Source organism: Dermacentor albipictus, chromosome 3, assembly GCF_038994185.2.
Source record: "Dermacentor albipictus isolate Rhodes 1998 colony chromosome 3, USDA_Dalb.pri_finalv2, whole genome shotgun sequence".
Taxonomy (NCBI): Eukaryota; Metazoa; Arthropoda; class Arachnida; order Ixodida; family Ixodidae; genus Dermacentor; species Dermacentor albipictus.
In genome coordinates, this window is record NC_091823.1 from 37,321,623 (window position 1) to 37,339,002 (window position 17,380).

A 17,380-nucleotide genomic window follows, 5' to 3' on the forward strand; every position below is an offset into this window, starting at 1 on the left:
TTGGCTAGTCGCTTATAACTGTTCCAGGCTAAGAACCGAGCAATCGAGCGACAAGAACAAGCTATCTGTTCGTGTGGCAGCCCATTTTGGCACTCAAAGCCATTGCTCGTAGCCATTGCGCACAAAATCGTTCTCATGGGGTTTGGGCTACTCCCTCATCAATGTGTGACCGTCACAGCCGCAAGCAAGCCCGCAATCTTAAACACAGCAGTGCAACACCATAGCCATTGTAAAGGGTACCCCTATGGGTCACGAAGTTTGGGGCGCACTGATAGCCAAGATGCAAATGCGAAACGACATTGCGAAAATCATCGCAATACCTGGTCATAAATAATAAGTTCAAGAATGCATACAAGATGTCACCGTAAAACACACTTAGGCCAGCGACGAATACTCACATGGTCCTCTTTTTCTGTTTTCTTTCTCAATGGCCTTCCCGTGTTCACGCTGAGTGCTTATAAGTAATGCCAAAATTAACAACCTGGCCCATATCCATGTGAGAAGTATGCCCATATCCATGCGAGAAGCACACGCAGTCTCCTGTAGGCGCCAACACATCTGGTACCAAGCACGAAAGTTATCTTATCTTGTATATGTTATCTCATATACCTTAAGTTATCTCCTAAATCCACACACAGTGCCTGTTGGGCAGCACCAAAACCAGCGTTTTTGAAGCAAGGAATACGTATTTCTGAACGACCGCTTAATCACAGCCCGATGCGTGGCATTCCATGCTGCAACTGCCATCTCAAGCACCATAAGCAATTCCACATCGGTTGGACGCAAATTTCCTTGCTTGTGCTGCATTTTTCCCGCCAAGGCGCACATTACGCACTGCACTAGGTGTACAAAAACTGTCTTCACATGCCAGTAGCAACATGTTGTCGCTTCAAACGGGCAATCAATAAACGAGATGGTGGCCATGACGTGTTTCCGGCACGATCGCTTCCAGTGCTTGGTTGTTTTTGTAAACAAAAATGTCGGTGCCCACGCAAGTGTAATGCAGTGGTACTTTATGCAATTTTAGTGCAAAGTAATCGCACTTGAGCACACTTTGAAACCTGTTAACCTTGCACGAGTAGCTTATATGCGGGGCTATGTTCCGGAAAATTTTGTTGATGCGGGATTGTAGTACAGCGACATTTCGCTGTCGAAAGGTACGAAATGCATTGAATCCTATGGGCATTTGCCGGGGATACGAAAATATTTCGTAGCTGCGGGATTTTGTTATCGCAGGTTTCGACTGTATTATAAATCATAATCTGTTCACTAACTCAGACATGCGGAAGCCGACATATGCTCGTTAATACCATTCTATTCCCCACATGTGATTCAGATCACAGAGGCTCTTTTACAAAACCCCGTTAGCACACAAACACCTAAAAAGCTAACCATTGATCAAAGAATGTGATATCCTCCTTCATCAAACTGCGCGGTACCACGCGGGTTCAATGAACACCGAAATAAAGCGCTTGCAAGACAGTAGAGCGGCTATGCATTGTACATCCGCCAAGAAAAATGCGGGACTAACGAACCGGATGACTCCGAGGGGCCTCTGCTTTCTTCTATGATGATGATGATGGTAGTGTGCTGTTGGTCTTGATATAAGTTTTGATAGCTGCGAAGCATCAACGGAAAAAGAGTTTTGCTTGTATGCTTGCTTTGCCACAGGTAAGGCACAATTTCTCGCTAAAATGCTGTTTTCACACAGGATAACGCAAAGGCCCACTCTCCGTGCAGTTTGGCACGAATAGTGCAGCTGCTCCACCAATGCATAAACCTTTAAATGTTTGCAAATTTAAAAGGATACAAAACTCTTGTTGAATGCTTCGATTGTCAGATACATGTGGGTGCTTTGTCTATATGTCCTGCAACTGTACATACTTTGAAAAGTGTTGTTTTAATTGTAGCTTAGTACTGCTTACAGTCCGGATATTCACAACTACAGCAACTTAAGTTATATGTAGTGTGCCTGCAGTAATGCGTTTTGCCTTAATAACATGCCTTTTGCTTCTGTCCCTTTTTTGTGTGTGTATGCAAGAAAGAAATAAAGATACTGCTACTACTACTGCTGTACTTTTCTGCTTATAATGGAACCCCTACAGAGCCAGCCGACTGACTAATTTGCAGCTTGCCGTTTACAAAGCAGGGAAAGCTGTTGATTAGGAACATGAGGAGAGCTAATTATAAGGTACACATATAGTGCAGTCTTACCTGGAGTTGCCTGGAAGCTTTCGCCAACATTCCACAGAAATACTTGGTGGTCAGAAGAAGCTGATGCAAGCACACGGCCATCGGGGCTGAAGGTGCAGTAGTTGACAGCCTCTTTGTGGCCAACCAATGCTTGCAGCTCATTGCCAGAGTGCGTCTCCCACAGCTACACATAAAAATTTTGAAAAGAAGAGCAGAGGTGCAGAAACTAATTGTAAAAGTGAAGATGCAAAAAAAAAGTTTGAACTAAAGCAAGCACGTTTGAACAGAAGTACAGCCAACACCAAATTTCCAGACACACAATGTTTCAGACATGCCTGATAATTTGGATGCCTGCGTAGCACTGCCATATATCCTATAGAGCCAATGTATAAGGATCTGTGAAATACATACACTGAAGGTCTTCACGGTCCCGACTTTCCTGACGTTTTGCCCTGACTGCAGATTCAAAACAGCATGAATTGAAGCCACCACTGCCACCATTTTCATTATCTTGCAGTGTCGAACTAACGCTCTCCTTTACTGATCCGCTGGTAGCCGCGGCAACAATAGGCCTTGCTTTGACATTCACTACTGTGTCTTTAATTGAAAGAATTCGTCGCTGTCAGCAATGGTACCAACTCCACCTTTCCCATCCTCGCGAACAGCTTCAAAGTGCGGCAAGGGTCAGGCATAGCATAATGATGGCTTCCAAGAGTCAGCTTCTCTGTAATACAGTTGTGTTAAGCGGTCAAGCATACAGCATATTGGTGAAGCATACCATCACTGGAAAGGCGCCACTGTCACGAGCAGGCAGTCAGAACAAAATGTTTTTCATTCTGGTTTTAGTTTCGTTCCACCGAAAAACATTCCGTTCCAGTTCTGCTCCGGAACAAATAAAAAAAATTATCCATAATGGTTCATAACGATCTTCGTTCACATGCAAAAATTTTCAAAGCAATGTAACAATAAAAAATTTAGAGGACACTTAAATTTTGCCTTTAAGAGTGAGACAGAACAGCATTCAAAGAACCCGGACTGCTTCTCATGCTTCCTGGCAACTGCAGCTTATGTAACCGTAATGTTTTCCTGAAAACGCTGGTGGTGAACACTAAATACAAAGGTGAGCTTTCTGGGGCGCATCACTCCTATTAAGACAAACGTCAAATGGCAGCTGGAAAAGGGGTTTATGGAAATTATGTTTTCTCGTTTATTCAAACTACAGTCTGACGCTATCATGTCTGGAGGTAGCATGTAAGTCATACTATATGAAATTTCTGATGGATTTTGAGAAATTCAATTAGATCAGTAATGCCTATGAGCAACGCGGAAGGCCTGCGTGGATAGGGATGATTTCTGTCATAAAGACAATGTCTTTATGACAAAGAGACGTTGTCAGAAGACGTCATAATCAATGCCAACACTAGATTTTCTGCAACACGGGACCCTTAATGCTGTAGCATTAAAGCATGGTATTTATTTTTATCAATAAGTGAATTATGAATTCTGCAATCATGCTCAGTGCCTTGACTTAAGGCACTGAGTGTGATATCAGAAGCAGAACGTTATCGAGTCTACTCGCCGAAATGAGACCGCTGTTCCGATAAAACAAATTTCAACGAACATAAACGAACGGTAAAACTTCAGTAACAAAGCGTTGCAGCCGTAGAAAATGAAACAATAAGCTCTTCAGCGTACAATCCCTGGGTTTTGCAATGAGCAGAATGATTGGAGCGCTCGACAGGCTATCGCTTGCACTTTACCTGCTTGAGATACCCACCTATGTGGAACCCTGAGATACACGCTAATTCTAACACTGCCCGAGATCGGTTGTTTCAGATTGCAGACTTTCCCTTTGAATCGAAAAGTGATCAAAAATATTTCAGATTTACTAGGAAACAAAATTATAACGTTTCGGCTACGTTCTCGTTCGGGTAAAAAAACATTATTTATGTGTGTGTGTGTGTATGTATATATATATATATATATATATATATATATATATATATATATTCACCCCCCCCCTCACCACCGTTTTTGTTTTTGTTCTGTTCCGACATACTGGTCACGAGACACTATGTTAGTTATTCTTTAATTAAACACACTTGCACCCGCCATCATCAATCGCAATACAAGCACCAATATGCCTAATACGTGTACCGGCAGGCTTTCACAGCTATTCCAGACATGCATGTGGTGATTTGAGAGCTGGGGGGCAGTACAAAGCATGCATTCATTTTTCCCAGACAATCCTTTATATATATATATTTTTTAACATTTCTGGGGTACCTAGGGAGCCTGAAAAATTGTGCACTGACAGTACCCACTTCAGCCGTAAGACACTCAACTAAATCACAGCTAAAGTTTACTTTCTATCTAGCCCAGGGTTTAACAGTATGGCCTTAGGGAACCCTGCCAGCCTACCAAAAGTGCTGCCATGCTGATTCTTGAAATCTTGAAGAAAATTTTTTCACTGCTTTGTCAACTTGCCAACAAATTGACTTGGTAGCCAATGCAGGCGTCTATTTAGCAGACAGCAAATAACAGCAAACAGTTCAGATTTTCAAAGTGCCTATGTAGCACCACACTTATAAGTACTGAAAGTTGGATGAGTTGGTAGCTATTCATTATGCACAACAAGCGAGACACAAAGCAAAGGTAACACACAAGCACTGACTTGCAACTCAGTTTATTTTTGGAAAGGAAGTTACACATATATATACAGTAGAACTGCGTTCATACGTTCTGGAAAAAGAAAAGGACGAAGAAACATACTAACGGGGAAAACGTACAATATGAAGTAACTAAAACATTTTGACAGACACAACTATTGCTGACATCTATGTAATGCGAAGCATTGCACGGATCGTTGTGGCATGAGATGACGACACGCGCCTAGTGGTGCTTCGGCAGCCTGAGATGTGTTTTGTTGTTTTTCTGTTGCATGGTGTGGTTTACATGGTGTTTTAAGAGGGCTACGGGAAACCGAAACGAAGTCGAGCTGGTGGGCGACGCGGGATCCTGTCAAAGTACGCCACAAATGGCACTACGCACCATGCACTTTCAAACATATAGGTGAAGATGCTTATCATAATATGTTTGGCGGTGATAGCTGTGAATGGGGCATGCGACGACCCGGGCAGAGATTTGCTACCGGAGAAAGAAACTGTGCGTGCAGTCATCCTCACGCGAGATAGGTGGCTATATACTGTTCACAATAGTGGGTGCCTTGCACCTTTTCTTGTTCACGTAGGTAGATCTAGCGACTGGAAAATGTATATGATGGCAGTCTGCAGCAGGAAACGGTGGCGTGTTTTAGTTACTCCCTGCGCTACACTTCCGACGCCACCAGGTGCTGTGAAACAGGTAGGGAAAGATGCTTATCACAACAGAATTGCCAGTAATAGCTGTGAACACTGCAGCTACCCCAAGCTACCCTGGAGAAGATTTGCTGGTACGGAAATAAGAAACTGAGTGCGCGCCGCCATTTTCACATGACACAGGCAGGCGAGTATTGCAGTGAAGCTGCCGTGGCAGGCAGGTATATATAATAAAACCTCGTTAATTCGAACTCTGTTAATTCGACATTCCGAATAACTTAAAGGTTTTCTGCAGTCCCGTATTTTCCAATGTAAATTTCACCAGGTAATTTGAACCGGCTGCCTAGGCCAACCCGGTTAATACGAAGATTTGAGGTGCTATGCGGCGATTCCGGATCCCCACTGCAAGGCAACACCACATAGCAATCGCGATTATTTATAGACGAAGCGCCCAACACACAGTACTGCTAACACAAAAATCGGTCTACGTTACGCCCCGCACACAGCCAAAACGTGCGCCTGCAGAGAAGGCGCGCTTCCTGCAATGCAACAGGCATACTGGTTTTTGTCACATGCTCTCGTCCCCCACTTCGCATGCTCCTTGTAGTCGCAGCGGTTGCAGCCTCAGCACGTGTTCCATGCCACTGCCCCTGGCTGCCGTTTGCCCATTCTCTCCCTACACCTGTGGAGACGTGTGTGCGTGCAATGCCGGTCTGCACCGTTTCTTTGTGTGCGGTGGTTAGAGGTGTTGCAGCTAGTGTGTCGTTCTTTTTTTTTTTTCCTGAACTGTGCAGAAGTGCCAGTGAAGGAAGATGCCAAAGTATAAGACTGCAGCAGAAGTTCTGCTTGATCCATGAAGTGGGTAAGAACACGTGTTCCAAGACCGAGTTGGCTGAAAGGCACAACGTGCCCCTCTTGACATCCACAAAATTGAAGATTAAGTCCAACATACTGGAGGCCTACAGCAAGACATATTCTTCGAAGCAGTCGCGAGTAGGGGGCTCCCACGCACCAAGATGAGGAATCAGCTTTACTTTGCTGGCTGCAGAAAGCAAATGCAGCCCACCTTCCCATCAATGGAATGATACTGCAAGAGAAGGCCTACGACTTGGCTCTACAACTTGGGCACGAAGAGTTCAAGTGTAGCAATGGATGGTTCAGCCGTTTTAAAGAGCGCAATAATTTGATCTTTGTAGCCGTCTGTGGCGAGAGCAGCAGCGCAAACGAGAGCGTCAATGACGACTGGAAGAAACAAACACGCTGGCTCCCTTGCTTATGATGGATCTACACGACTGACGGCTCTGCGAAAATCTGTTTCATGGATGCCTATTCCGCCGCCTGTCAGGCTGCGAAGCGCATCCAGATGACGGACGGAGTGAGCAGACCGTGCCGGAAAAATAAAGATGGCGACACCGCCCGAAGCGACTGCCATCCGCCTCGAACCTGTCAAGTCGTCGTCCACTGTGTGGCCTGTAACTTTCAAACTGAGGTTTGTATATGGTTTAAATTTGTGTCCAAAAGCTTCGACAGCAAAGTATTCGTGATGAGTGGGCACCATTTCCAAAAGCCATACTCAGATTCTCGGCGTGTAGACTTAGAGTGGTTGTATTGGCTGAACATGACCTCGAAGATGTTGCAGCGGCCCAGGCAGATCTCAGTGGCCATAAGTTACAAATGTTTGCTCGTTTCTACTCACTCTAGATAGCGCCATCGGTGTAATAAAGATTTTGTCATACTTTTTTTTCACTCTGAATGAAGATGGAGATCGAAAGGAAACGATGGTTGGCCAAATTTGTTTTGTCCGAATGAGATGATGAGCACTTGTTTCATCGAAAAAGGTCTTGTTGGCAAAAGGGCTATATCGCCAACAAGTACCTCGGTATGCAAAACCACTTGTACCGAGAGCTGTTGGTCAGAGACATTGAAGAATACCGGAGGCTGCTTCGAGTGACAAGAGAGCAGTTTCTTCACTTGCTGCCAAATTGTCTCTTTCACTGTCGTGTCCGCGTAATCGGTGAAAGTCATGTCCCACAACGCTGGGAACTGCTCCACGAGATACAAGAAGAACAAACTTGCCTCGTCGCTCAAGTTCATTGCAGTTGCTCTTGTGCGAGTCACGCGCGCAAACAGGCATGAATGGTGTCAATAGTGACGAAGCTGTTTCAGAAAGATCCCAAAGGCACGCTTGTTGCCAAACTGAAGAGCATGCTAGGCTAAATCTGCAGCATTCAACCCCCAGAATCCAGATGCAAAAAATAGCTCGGCATTTTCCGTCCGTGGGGGTCGCAGATGACGTGCAAATGGCATAAATTCGTGATGCGTAGCCACGAAATACGTCGTCCGTCACGGAAAGGATGGATTTAGTCCATCGTGTGGATCCACCATTAGCGAGTACAGTGCAAACGATGTGTACAACCTTGACAAAGCAGCCCTTTTTTCAAGATGCTGCCCACAATAACGTTCGCAGCGAAGGACACTGCGGTCAAGGGTCGAAAGCAGGGCAAGGAAATAACTACCGTTCTGTTCAGCACGAACATGTACGGTAAACACCAGCTGCCGCTACTCGTAGTTGGAAAGAGTGGGAAGCCTTGCTGCTTTAAGAATGCACGGCTGCCGCCAAAGGATGAGCTTACCTACCGGCACAACAAGAAAGCCTGGGTCACAGGCACAATATCTGAAGATTACGTTCGGGAGCTAGACCACAACTTCATGGCCACAGGCAGGAATGTACTCTTCATTGTTGTTAATTGCCCGGCGCATGGTGACATTCCACACTCAAAAGCTATCAGGATGGTATTTCTTCCTCCGAACACCACATTGATCTCCCAGCCAATGGACCAAGGCGTCATTCACCCCATAAGGAAGATTTACCGCCACCACCTGCTCAAGCGCATGCTCCTTTGCTACGACAACGGCAAGGAGTACTCCATGGACCTCCTCAAGGACATGTGTCTTATTGTGTATGCATGGAAGCAAGTGGAACTCACTTTGATCATGCGGTGTTTTGAGCATGCTGGCTTCTCAAAGGAAAGCGCCATCGATGCTTATGCTGACTATTCATGTGCACTTGATAAAGAAGGAGCCAAGTATTGTGACCACATCAATGCACTCTGGGCAGAGGATAGCGAACCCAGTGCAATCGGCTTCGCCGAGCATCTGAACTTTGAAAATGATCAACAAACGTGCTACTCAGACTTGGAGAGTGAAGCTAACGCTGATGCGATGACAGCGATGACGACAATGCTAACGAGCCCTCCCGAGCACCCGCTCTCGGGGAAGTTATCGGATTGCTGAACGTTATCCGCAGTTTTGTTGAGTACCACGGTGGAAATTCTCAAATGCTGCATATAGTTGGCCAACTAGAAAACATAACCCTTGGAGCCTTGAACTACAGGACGCGGCAAACGAGCATCTCTGATTACTGTGTGTAATCCAAAAATCGCCGAATAAAGGTAGCGCATTCCTGCAGCGAAATTCTTTCCTGGATTGCATTTTTTTTAGTGTTTGGTTAATTTGAAAAACCGCTTATTTCGAAGATTTTTTTGCGGTCTCAATGACTTCGAATTAACGAGGTTTTACTGTACTGTTCTCGATCATGCGTGCCTCAAGCATTTTCTTGTTTGCATGAGATCTAGCGGCCGGAAAACGTGTCACAGGATCGCAGTTTGGCAACGTGCTGAACGTTGGTGGCAGAAAATCGTATTTTCCAGGAACAGTATGATCCGGTATAAAATGAGCGTAACTCTATTGGGTCATTTTCTGTGCTCTTGATTGCGAACCTTTGCGCCAGGAAAACATATGTAAAGGGAGCGTAACAAGCTTCTACTGTATACCCAGGATAACTAAAGTACGCATGCACAAGAGAATATAGAACACACACACACACACACACACACACACACACACACACACACACACACACACACACACACACACACGATTTACACAATTGTAAGTTGACCTATCTTAATTTTTAAATCTGAAGTGGGGGGGGGGGGGCTTGACTTACAATCGAAACTAAAAAGTGGCACCGCCAATAAAGCGAAACCAATGAGATATCAGGGGAGCTACAACGTAGGTACATATTTGTTTGCTCTATGGCCCTACCCGTAGGTTTTCACTATCCCACATGTTCATTCGCTTTTCGGAAGGGTTTTTCAACATTTTTGAGTTTTACGGTGTACACAACACTCATGGAAAGGGGGGGAGTAGTTGATGGAAGTGCCGTTGTTCCATTTGCGGCGGCACCCTAAGAACGGCCGCACTTGCGGGGAGTATCGATAGTTCATGGAAGAGCAGACACCGCTCACGTGTTTCTCTTTCCCTGTAGCTCTTAGTTTGAAGAGTACGACTTGAGTGCCGGCTACATGCTACTACCATGCTTCCTCAGTCGTCACGAGTGCTCCAGGCACACTAAACATTCGGTGCTCGTTCACAGCAGCATTGAAGAGGGCTGCCATCTTTTACGTTGAAGAAACAAATCACTGCGCAGCAGGCCACAAGTTCGATGTTTCTGAATGGGTGGCGTGATAGTGGCGACTGCAGCAAAGAAAAATTTTCACCTGTGAAGGCAAGTGAAGAATTTCCCACGGGCCGAAGTCTGAACGCACTTTCCAGAGCTGTAGGCTAAGCTTGCGGCAACGGCGCTGAAATGCGTGATCGGTCCCTGCCAGTGAAGTGTGACATGGTCATGAAACAAACCCGGATCTTCACCTTTTAAGGACCTGCTCCACCGTGAGTATGAGTGGCTGGCGGCAGAAGACTGCAAACTTACGCCAGCCAGACCTGTCAAAAGAGCCTCCCTGACAACTGCACATGGTTGGGTGCACTCGGCGTGGGCTGCTGTTCCACAAAATGTTGTGGTGCAGTCATTTGGCAAATGTGGAATTTCACTGGACAATGACGTGCTCTCGGACCATAGCAGCGAGGACGATAGCACAAGTGAAGACGAGTAGTCCAGTGACCATGTCAGCTACAAATAAATATTCGTTATCGAATGTGCATTCGGGTATGCTTTTCTTTTTTTTTTCCCCCGTTTCACATGCGATGTGGGGGGTTGACTTACATTCGAGTCGACTTACAATCGTGTACATATGGTATGTATAAAAAACAAAGTGCTTGTACACATTTTAAAAACTCACGTGGCATTCAAAAAGGCAAATTCCTTGTCAGTTAGTAACAGATGGCTCACTTACGTACAGTTGCAAGTTAGTGCTTGAGTGTTTGCTTTGCGTGTCGTTTGTTGTGGATGCTGCAGTTTCATAATGAACACTTATAAGACATTAACCCTTTACCTCTCATTGATGAGTATAGTCATCATGAAATTTTGTACTAATATAACCAATGACGACTACAGTCATCATAAACAAAAAATTGTCACACAGTGAACCTATGGTGACTATACTCGTCCTATTGCACCTGGTTGAGATTGCTAGCACTAGATGGCCACACTTGTCCATGCTGTGCCATTTGTGTCTCGCCTTTCATCATATTGCCGCCCCTGACACCCTGCATAAAGCATGGCTGCCTCCACGAAGCGAGACAATGAAAGCATGCGTAAAAGGTAGTATTTTGACGACTCCTCATTACACCACAGCTCTGTAGAGTTTTCTTGGAAAGGGAAGGTGACGTGTTCTTATCTGAGGAGTGTGATGGCAGCTATTTTATGGATGGCCCAGAGGAATGTGCACCTGCCCGTGAGTCTACCATACTAAGATGGCCTACTAATTGCTTTAGAAGCTGTGTAAAGGTAGCCACTATTTACGTGCATGTTTTTGCAATATTTAGGTTATTTTTTCTTTGTATTCTCTTTTTTCAGCATATCAAGCCCTGCAAAACCCTTTTTTTGCAAGACACCACGGCCATGCAGTGAAGCCGTCTTCAAAGTATCTTTCTGCGCAATTTGTAAAATAAAGGAACACTATTGAATTGAAATAATGGTGCCGTATCATTTAGAAGAGAAAGCTCTACAAACTGAGCGAAAAAAAAATTCCGGTATATTTGGTAAAATTTTCTTTTTTCACGGTAGGGAAAGGGTTAAAATTTGATATCTTAAATCTACCATTTAATGCTAATAATGTGGTGTACATTAAAGCTCCTTAGATTCTGCATGAAGCAGTCTCGTAGCATCAGCACTCACCCTGACAATGCCGTCATTCCCAGCTGAGGCAATGATGGTGTCATCTGGACTGAACTCTGCATGGTTCACACCGCCGTTCAGAGTTTTCATCCTGACTTCAGCCTGGGACCAGTTGTCTGGCATATTCCTGACAACACAGGAAGAGTCATCTTGCATTTGCTTTTAGAAGCAGATCACGCAACACTTTGAGTCACATTTAATAATACAGATAGACTGCACCAAAGTTGCAAGCGAGAAACCAGTTGGTGATAGGGCGAGTTCACATTTAATAATACAGATAGACTGTACCAAAGTTGCAAGCAAGAAACCAGTTGGTGACAGGGCGAGTTATATCTGGACTCGCAAGGTTGCAGTGTTTAATTTTAGTAAAATTTAGTAAACGAGTTGCGGGACATCCCAGGAATCATTGCACTTGACCTCACCAAGGCCTTTGATAGGGTGGCTCACGAATACATCTTGAACAAAATTTCCTCTCTCAACCTAGGGCAGAAATTCTTTCATTTCACTCTCATTCCTATCGGAAAGGAAAGCGTTCATTCAACTGGGCACGATCTCAGGCGGTCCTTACAAATTGGGCAACTGTGGAACCCCTCAGGGCTCAGTCCTATCCCCGCTACTATTCAATATCGCCATGCATAAACTCTCCGAAAGGCTGGCCAAACTCCCAAAAATAGGCCACGCAATTTATGCAGACGACATCATCACAATCTGGTTCCCTGTGGGATCTCTGGCCTATCTAAGCAGTCCCTCCAGGCAGTCATAGAGGTAACGGAAGAATTTCTTACATGCACAGGTCTAAAGCTTTCACCAACCTAACCCGAACTCCTTATCTACAGGCAGTCGAGGCAAGGCGTTAAGAACCTCGAGCCTCTGGAAATGCTGCCATTCAAAATCACGACATGAGAAGAGTGCCCCATTCCAAGGGTGAACTCCATCAAAATTTAGGACTTTTAATCAATGCCAAAGGCTATAATGCAGATGCTCTAAACAAGCTAGGCGCGCAGGTGAACAATATACTAAGGCTCATCACTAGAATCACAAGCGAAAGGGGAGGATTCAAGGACAACCTACTCAGGGTCTTCCAAGCTTTTTTTTTCATGTCATATTACTTACACGGCCTCATTCCTCAAATGGAGCAAAGTCGAAAAGAATAAACTCGACATGCTCATCAGGTCCAGCGTCAAAAGAACACTCGGTTTTTTGCAGTCCGCTAGCACGGTAAAACTACTCAAACACGGAATTCACAACACCAAAGACGAATTAATCGAAGCACGGTTTATTGCAGATCTCCAGGCTTTCGTGAACTAAACTGGGCATTAAGATGAAGCTGGTATGCTCCCTATACAGGCACTGCTTTACAGATACCCTCAGTCTAAATTAGCCCAGGAGGGTATAAAGATAGAGCCCATACTGAGGAACGTCCACCCGATACATAACGAAGGTCGCAAAATAGCACGGGCTAGAACCATTCTTCAATGAATCAATCCTTACGGGGCAGATACATTCTTCGTCGACGATGCCAAATACAGCAGCAAAGACAGGTTTGCAATCTCAGTCGATGCACATGGAGCACTTATCAGCGCCACGTCATTCTACGCTGAACATGCAAACGAGGCGGAGAAAACTGCGATAGCCTTGGCTCTTCAGGCTGCAATAGGCCCGATGACCATTTTCACCAACTCGGGCACAGCAGTCAGGGTCTTCTCACCCGCTCTAGTTTCTAAGCACGCAGCCGGCATCGTCAACAGATCCTTTCGTAGTACTACAGGCAAAGAAACTGGAGGTCATAGCATAGCGTAGTTCCCGGCCCACTTGGACAATAAAACTAACCAAGCGGTTAGTGCCTGAAGCGGGTTGCAACCCTAATGAACAGGCCAACTGCCTGGCACACGAATTCACAAACCGCACCCAAGCTAACGGTTCGGGTCTCCCACAGGAATGCCCCTTCAAAGATCCTCTTACCACCTATCATGAAATTACGTCGCATTACAGACAAGGCAGGAAAAAATTCCCTCCCCCCAGTCCGAAACTGAACAGGGGCTCAGACCATTACTTTCAGGCTCTTACAGACGAAATCATACCTCACCGCCACTCTTGATACGCTTCGCAGCAATCTATGGTGTACGCTTCACTGCATAACAATGCTTTATTGCGGCGAAGATGACTTTTGAGACCCAGCATTACTCAACGCTTTACTTCCTGTACTTTCTGCACTTCTAAGCCATTGGCAAGGATGACAAAGGTAAAGTCGGCACTACTGCTGACAGCAGAGAATTTTTCAATTAAGAACACGGCACCTAACAGCAAGGAGCTTGGCAGCGAACGTCAAAAGCCTCTAGGCCTAGCGTTGCCGTGGCAGTAGATATGGCTGAGATCGAATCGGCATGCAAGAGCGCTAGTTCAAGGCTGCAAGATAATAAAAATGGCAGCAGTGGTGGCTTCTATTAGTGCCATTTTAGACCTGTGCTCACACCTAAATGTCCGGAAAATTGAACAGTGAAGGGTTTCAGGGTCCTAAATTTCAGACGTTCTTATATACTGAATCTCACCCATTCAGGGTCATTGACGTAAATATACAGCGCTGCGAACAAGTCCAAAATGGTCAATGCTGTATATTTACGTCACCATCTGTATGTTCAAAAAGCGCGCCAATTTCCCAATTTTTTCTTTCCTGGCATGTGCTGCCACTATGTGGGAATACAGGAAATTTTTTCCTCACACCTCCCTCTCTCGGTTTTCGTTGCATGGTTTGTTTTAGAGATAGTTTGCTCCGGCAAGTGTATATACTACCGCTCGCGCATTGGCGCGCATGCGGGCGGGCAGTGGTTTGGGTTTTGTTCCGTGGGCGTTTTCTGCTTCTTGTGTTCGCAAAACTGATGCTTATTTCGTTACTAATCACTCAAAGGGCTGCCTGTTTCTCACTCGTTTAGTGCTCACAGGGGTGAGCATAGGAAGGATGCCGCCGTGCATGCGTTTCCTTTTCTTTTTTGGAGCAAGACTCGCAATATCTATTTGCGTCTGGTTGGTGATAAGATGAAGATTAGCGGAAGTTTGTCATACGTTTTGCTTTTTGGCGGGCACGCAACCACACAATTTTCTTGGGCTATGGACCTAAATATTAGTGTAAGACCAGGAACATTTGAGACTTGCGAAATATTCGCGTGTGCGCATATTCTAAGTCTTGAACTATAACAGTGCATCAAATTTTTATTTATAAGTTTATTTCCTTTTTTACTGTTATTTATGAATAAAGAGTGCATATATACCAACTCAAAATAATTTTTTCTCACTTTACGGTCATCCTAGAATAATTACAGTAAATTTTTTTCGAAATAGGTCCCTAGAAGAACTGGAATCTGCAATAAAAAAATCGACCCTGGGCAGTCGCATATGGCGAAAAAAATCTACCCTGATAGGGCTAATGGAGATGTTCAAAAATTGGTCACTGACTGAATAGTCTCTCTGCACAGCAGACGCCACCACACACAAAGTAAAAGGCAGCGAAATACTGCTCCCCTGAACAAGCCTTACATCCACTCGAAGTAAGGAGTCTGATGATCCGCTTCAGCAGCACGCTCCCTAGCGAGGGCCAAGGCCTTCTGATGTACTGTGGAGCTCCGTGGTTGACTCAGGGCAAGCTGGATGACATCTGTGTCCCTATCAGACAGCAAATGAGCGTTGGGCTGCAAGAACCTCAGCATGTCCAGCCTTTCTTTTGCAACCTGGGTATATTAGATGCAGCCACAGTTTCTTATGTAGCACAGTACAGACTGCATAGCAGACTAGCAGCAATATAGGGGTGTGCATATACAGAATAGTAGATTTCGAATCGAATATTGAATTGAATAAAAAAAAAAGAGTACTGAATCAAATATCAGAAAATTATCACAAAATTGATTACAAATTTTGTGCTCGAAAAGACAATGCTGTACATGCCCAGGGGTCTCCTAGCATTGCATAACACATTGCATAACAAGAATGTAACAAGCTATTAATAACTTGGGTGAACAGAAATCAAGATATACATTACAATCTATTCTTATTAAAAGGAATTCCAAAGTCTGGAAAATACTTTTTTAACAATGGAATGTCTGTTGAATAGAGTGGAGTTCAATTCCCTTTGTATGAGGCTCTCAGTTTAATAGTGGGCATGTGTTTTGTGGCAATCTGTTTTTATGTTCTACTGCACATCAATGAAGTTCTCAGTTTATTAGTGGGCCTGTATTTTATGGCAATTTTTTATTACATAGAAAGTCTTGCTTTTCAGTTCTCACTCAAAATACAAAAAGGCTTTTCCATCTTTATGACAGGTCAGTTATCATAAAACCAAAGCACGGACCGCACATCAAGTGATTTGATTACTGTTTTACGCGTTGGAGCTGTATGGCGTCGACCACAGTCAGTGCTGATGGTAAACAGCAGGTGCCACTTCATTCTTAGGTTTGGCGTAATTTGTCACCTATCAAAGATTTTGAAATCAAGAGTCATGGCAAGTTTGCACGACACAAGTTGTTGCCACATATCAAATACGATTTGCATGCCTTCCAGATTTGCAAGCACCATGTGAAAATAGCCTATAGTAACTTGCAGTGTCATGCAAAAGTCACTGTATGCTTGCATGAAGCACTCAACATTGCTGTGATCGAGGTGTAGGAATGAAAAGCTACAGTCAAACCCCACCATAACGAAATGTTGGGGCTTGTAAAGAAATGTCATCACGGAACATCGTAGACGAGAACTCTACCAATAATTGAAACATATGGTTGAGTGATACAGAAAAGAACGTCTAATTCCGAAAGTGTAATATTGGGTTGCTTGAACTTATTGGCAAGCAGCATTGTGATGCTGCTTTTGCATTCCATCAGCTGAGCCACTGTGATACTGACATGAACTCTGACGAAACTTTCGATTTTATCAAAGGCACTCATATTCTGTGGCGGCACCTTCACCATCTGTTGAAGCAAAACTATTGTGAACTCTCCAGGTGACGCCATCAATGCTCACTTCTTCATGATCAATAACGTCAGAGTTGGCCTCAATGGTCCCAGGGTTGCAAGTACAGTGATCGCATGACAACAAATTTAGTTACTTTCTGAAGTACGAATGTCTCCAGAACACAGATAAAAAGTGATACGCTGTTGCCGCTAGCTTAACAAGTAAAATCATTTATATTTTGAATTAAATTTGTTGTCATTGCAAATGACAGAGAGTACGTGAAAAACTGTTCTGTCACCATCTTGTGATGACATGAAAATAGCTATGACACTGGCTCTGCCACTCAGCTGTAACAGTTCTTTATTAAAATTATAGCTAAATTTGATTTTCCTACACTTTCTGAGCTAGTTCCCGAAGTGCTGCACTTTGCTATTTGTTTCACTAGTTCATCATAACCGCATCTGCATATCGCAATTTGTTTCACTGAATGCAGGCTTAATGCAGTAAGAGTTCAAAGCATTCCCTGCACTCTTGAGAAATGTAGCGCAAGGTTTGTGCAGAAAAAGTGTCATGCCAGTTCTGCACGTGCAAAAACTGAAACTGAACCGGCAGAACTAGTTGCTGAAGGGCAGCGCCAGTCGAATGAACCTTACATGCGAGAACTCTGGCACTGCAATTGTTCAGCTATTACGAAAATGACAGGTAGTGTACTAGAGTTTGTCTAATGACATTTTTCACTGGTCGATCTAGAGTGGCCGCCGAAATCCTCGAGTGAGCGCTCGGGTTTCACAAATCC

The 17,380-nt window shown here is 44.5% G+C and overlaps 1 protein-coding gene and 1 long non-coding RNA gene across 4 annotated transcripts in view; one reads left to right on the forward strand and one right to left on the reverse strand.

Annotated features, from left to right (window-relative positions):
• The window catches only part of LOC135901969 (uncharacterized), a 169,635-nt gene extending 158,210 nt beyond the window's left edge, over nucleotides 1-11,425 (forward strand). The window contains exon 4 of the long non-coding RNA XR_011512703.1: nucleotides 11,329-11,425. This is a non-coding gene — a long non-coding RNA (uncharacterized lncRNA). The remainder of the gene's footprint in view (nucleotides 1-11,328) is intronic.
• LOC135902401 (apoptotic protease-activating factor 1-like) overlaps nucleotides 1-17,380 on the reverse strand; it is a 126,237-nt gene that overhangs the window by 44,345 nt on the left and 64,512 nt on the right. For all 3 annotated transcript variants that reach the window (XM_065432423.2, XM_065432415.2, XM_070535372.1), the window contains exons 9-11: nucleotides 15,181-15,371; nucleotides 11,650-11,776; nucleotides 2,215-2,377 (exon numbers count right to left, since the gene is read on the reverse strand). In XM_065432423.2, coding sequence (XP_065288495.2) covers nucleotides 2,215-2,377; nucleotides 11,650-11,776; nucleotides 15,181-15,371 — 481 coding nt within the window. The remainder of the gene's footprint in view (nucleotides 1-2,214; nucleotides 2,378-11,649; nucleotides 11,777-15,180; nucleotides 15,372-17,380) is intronic.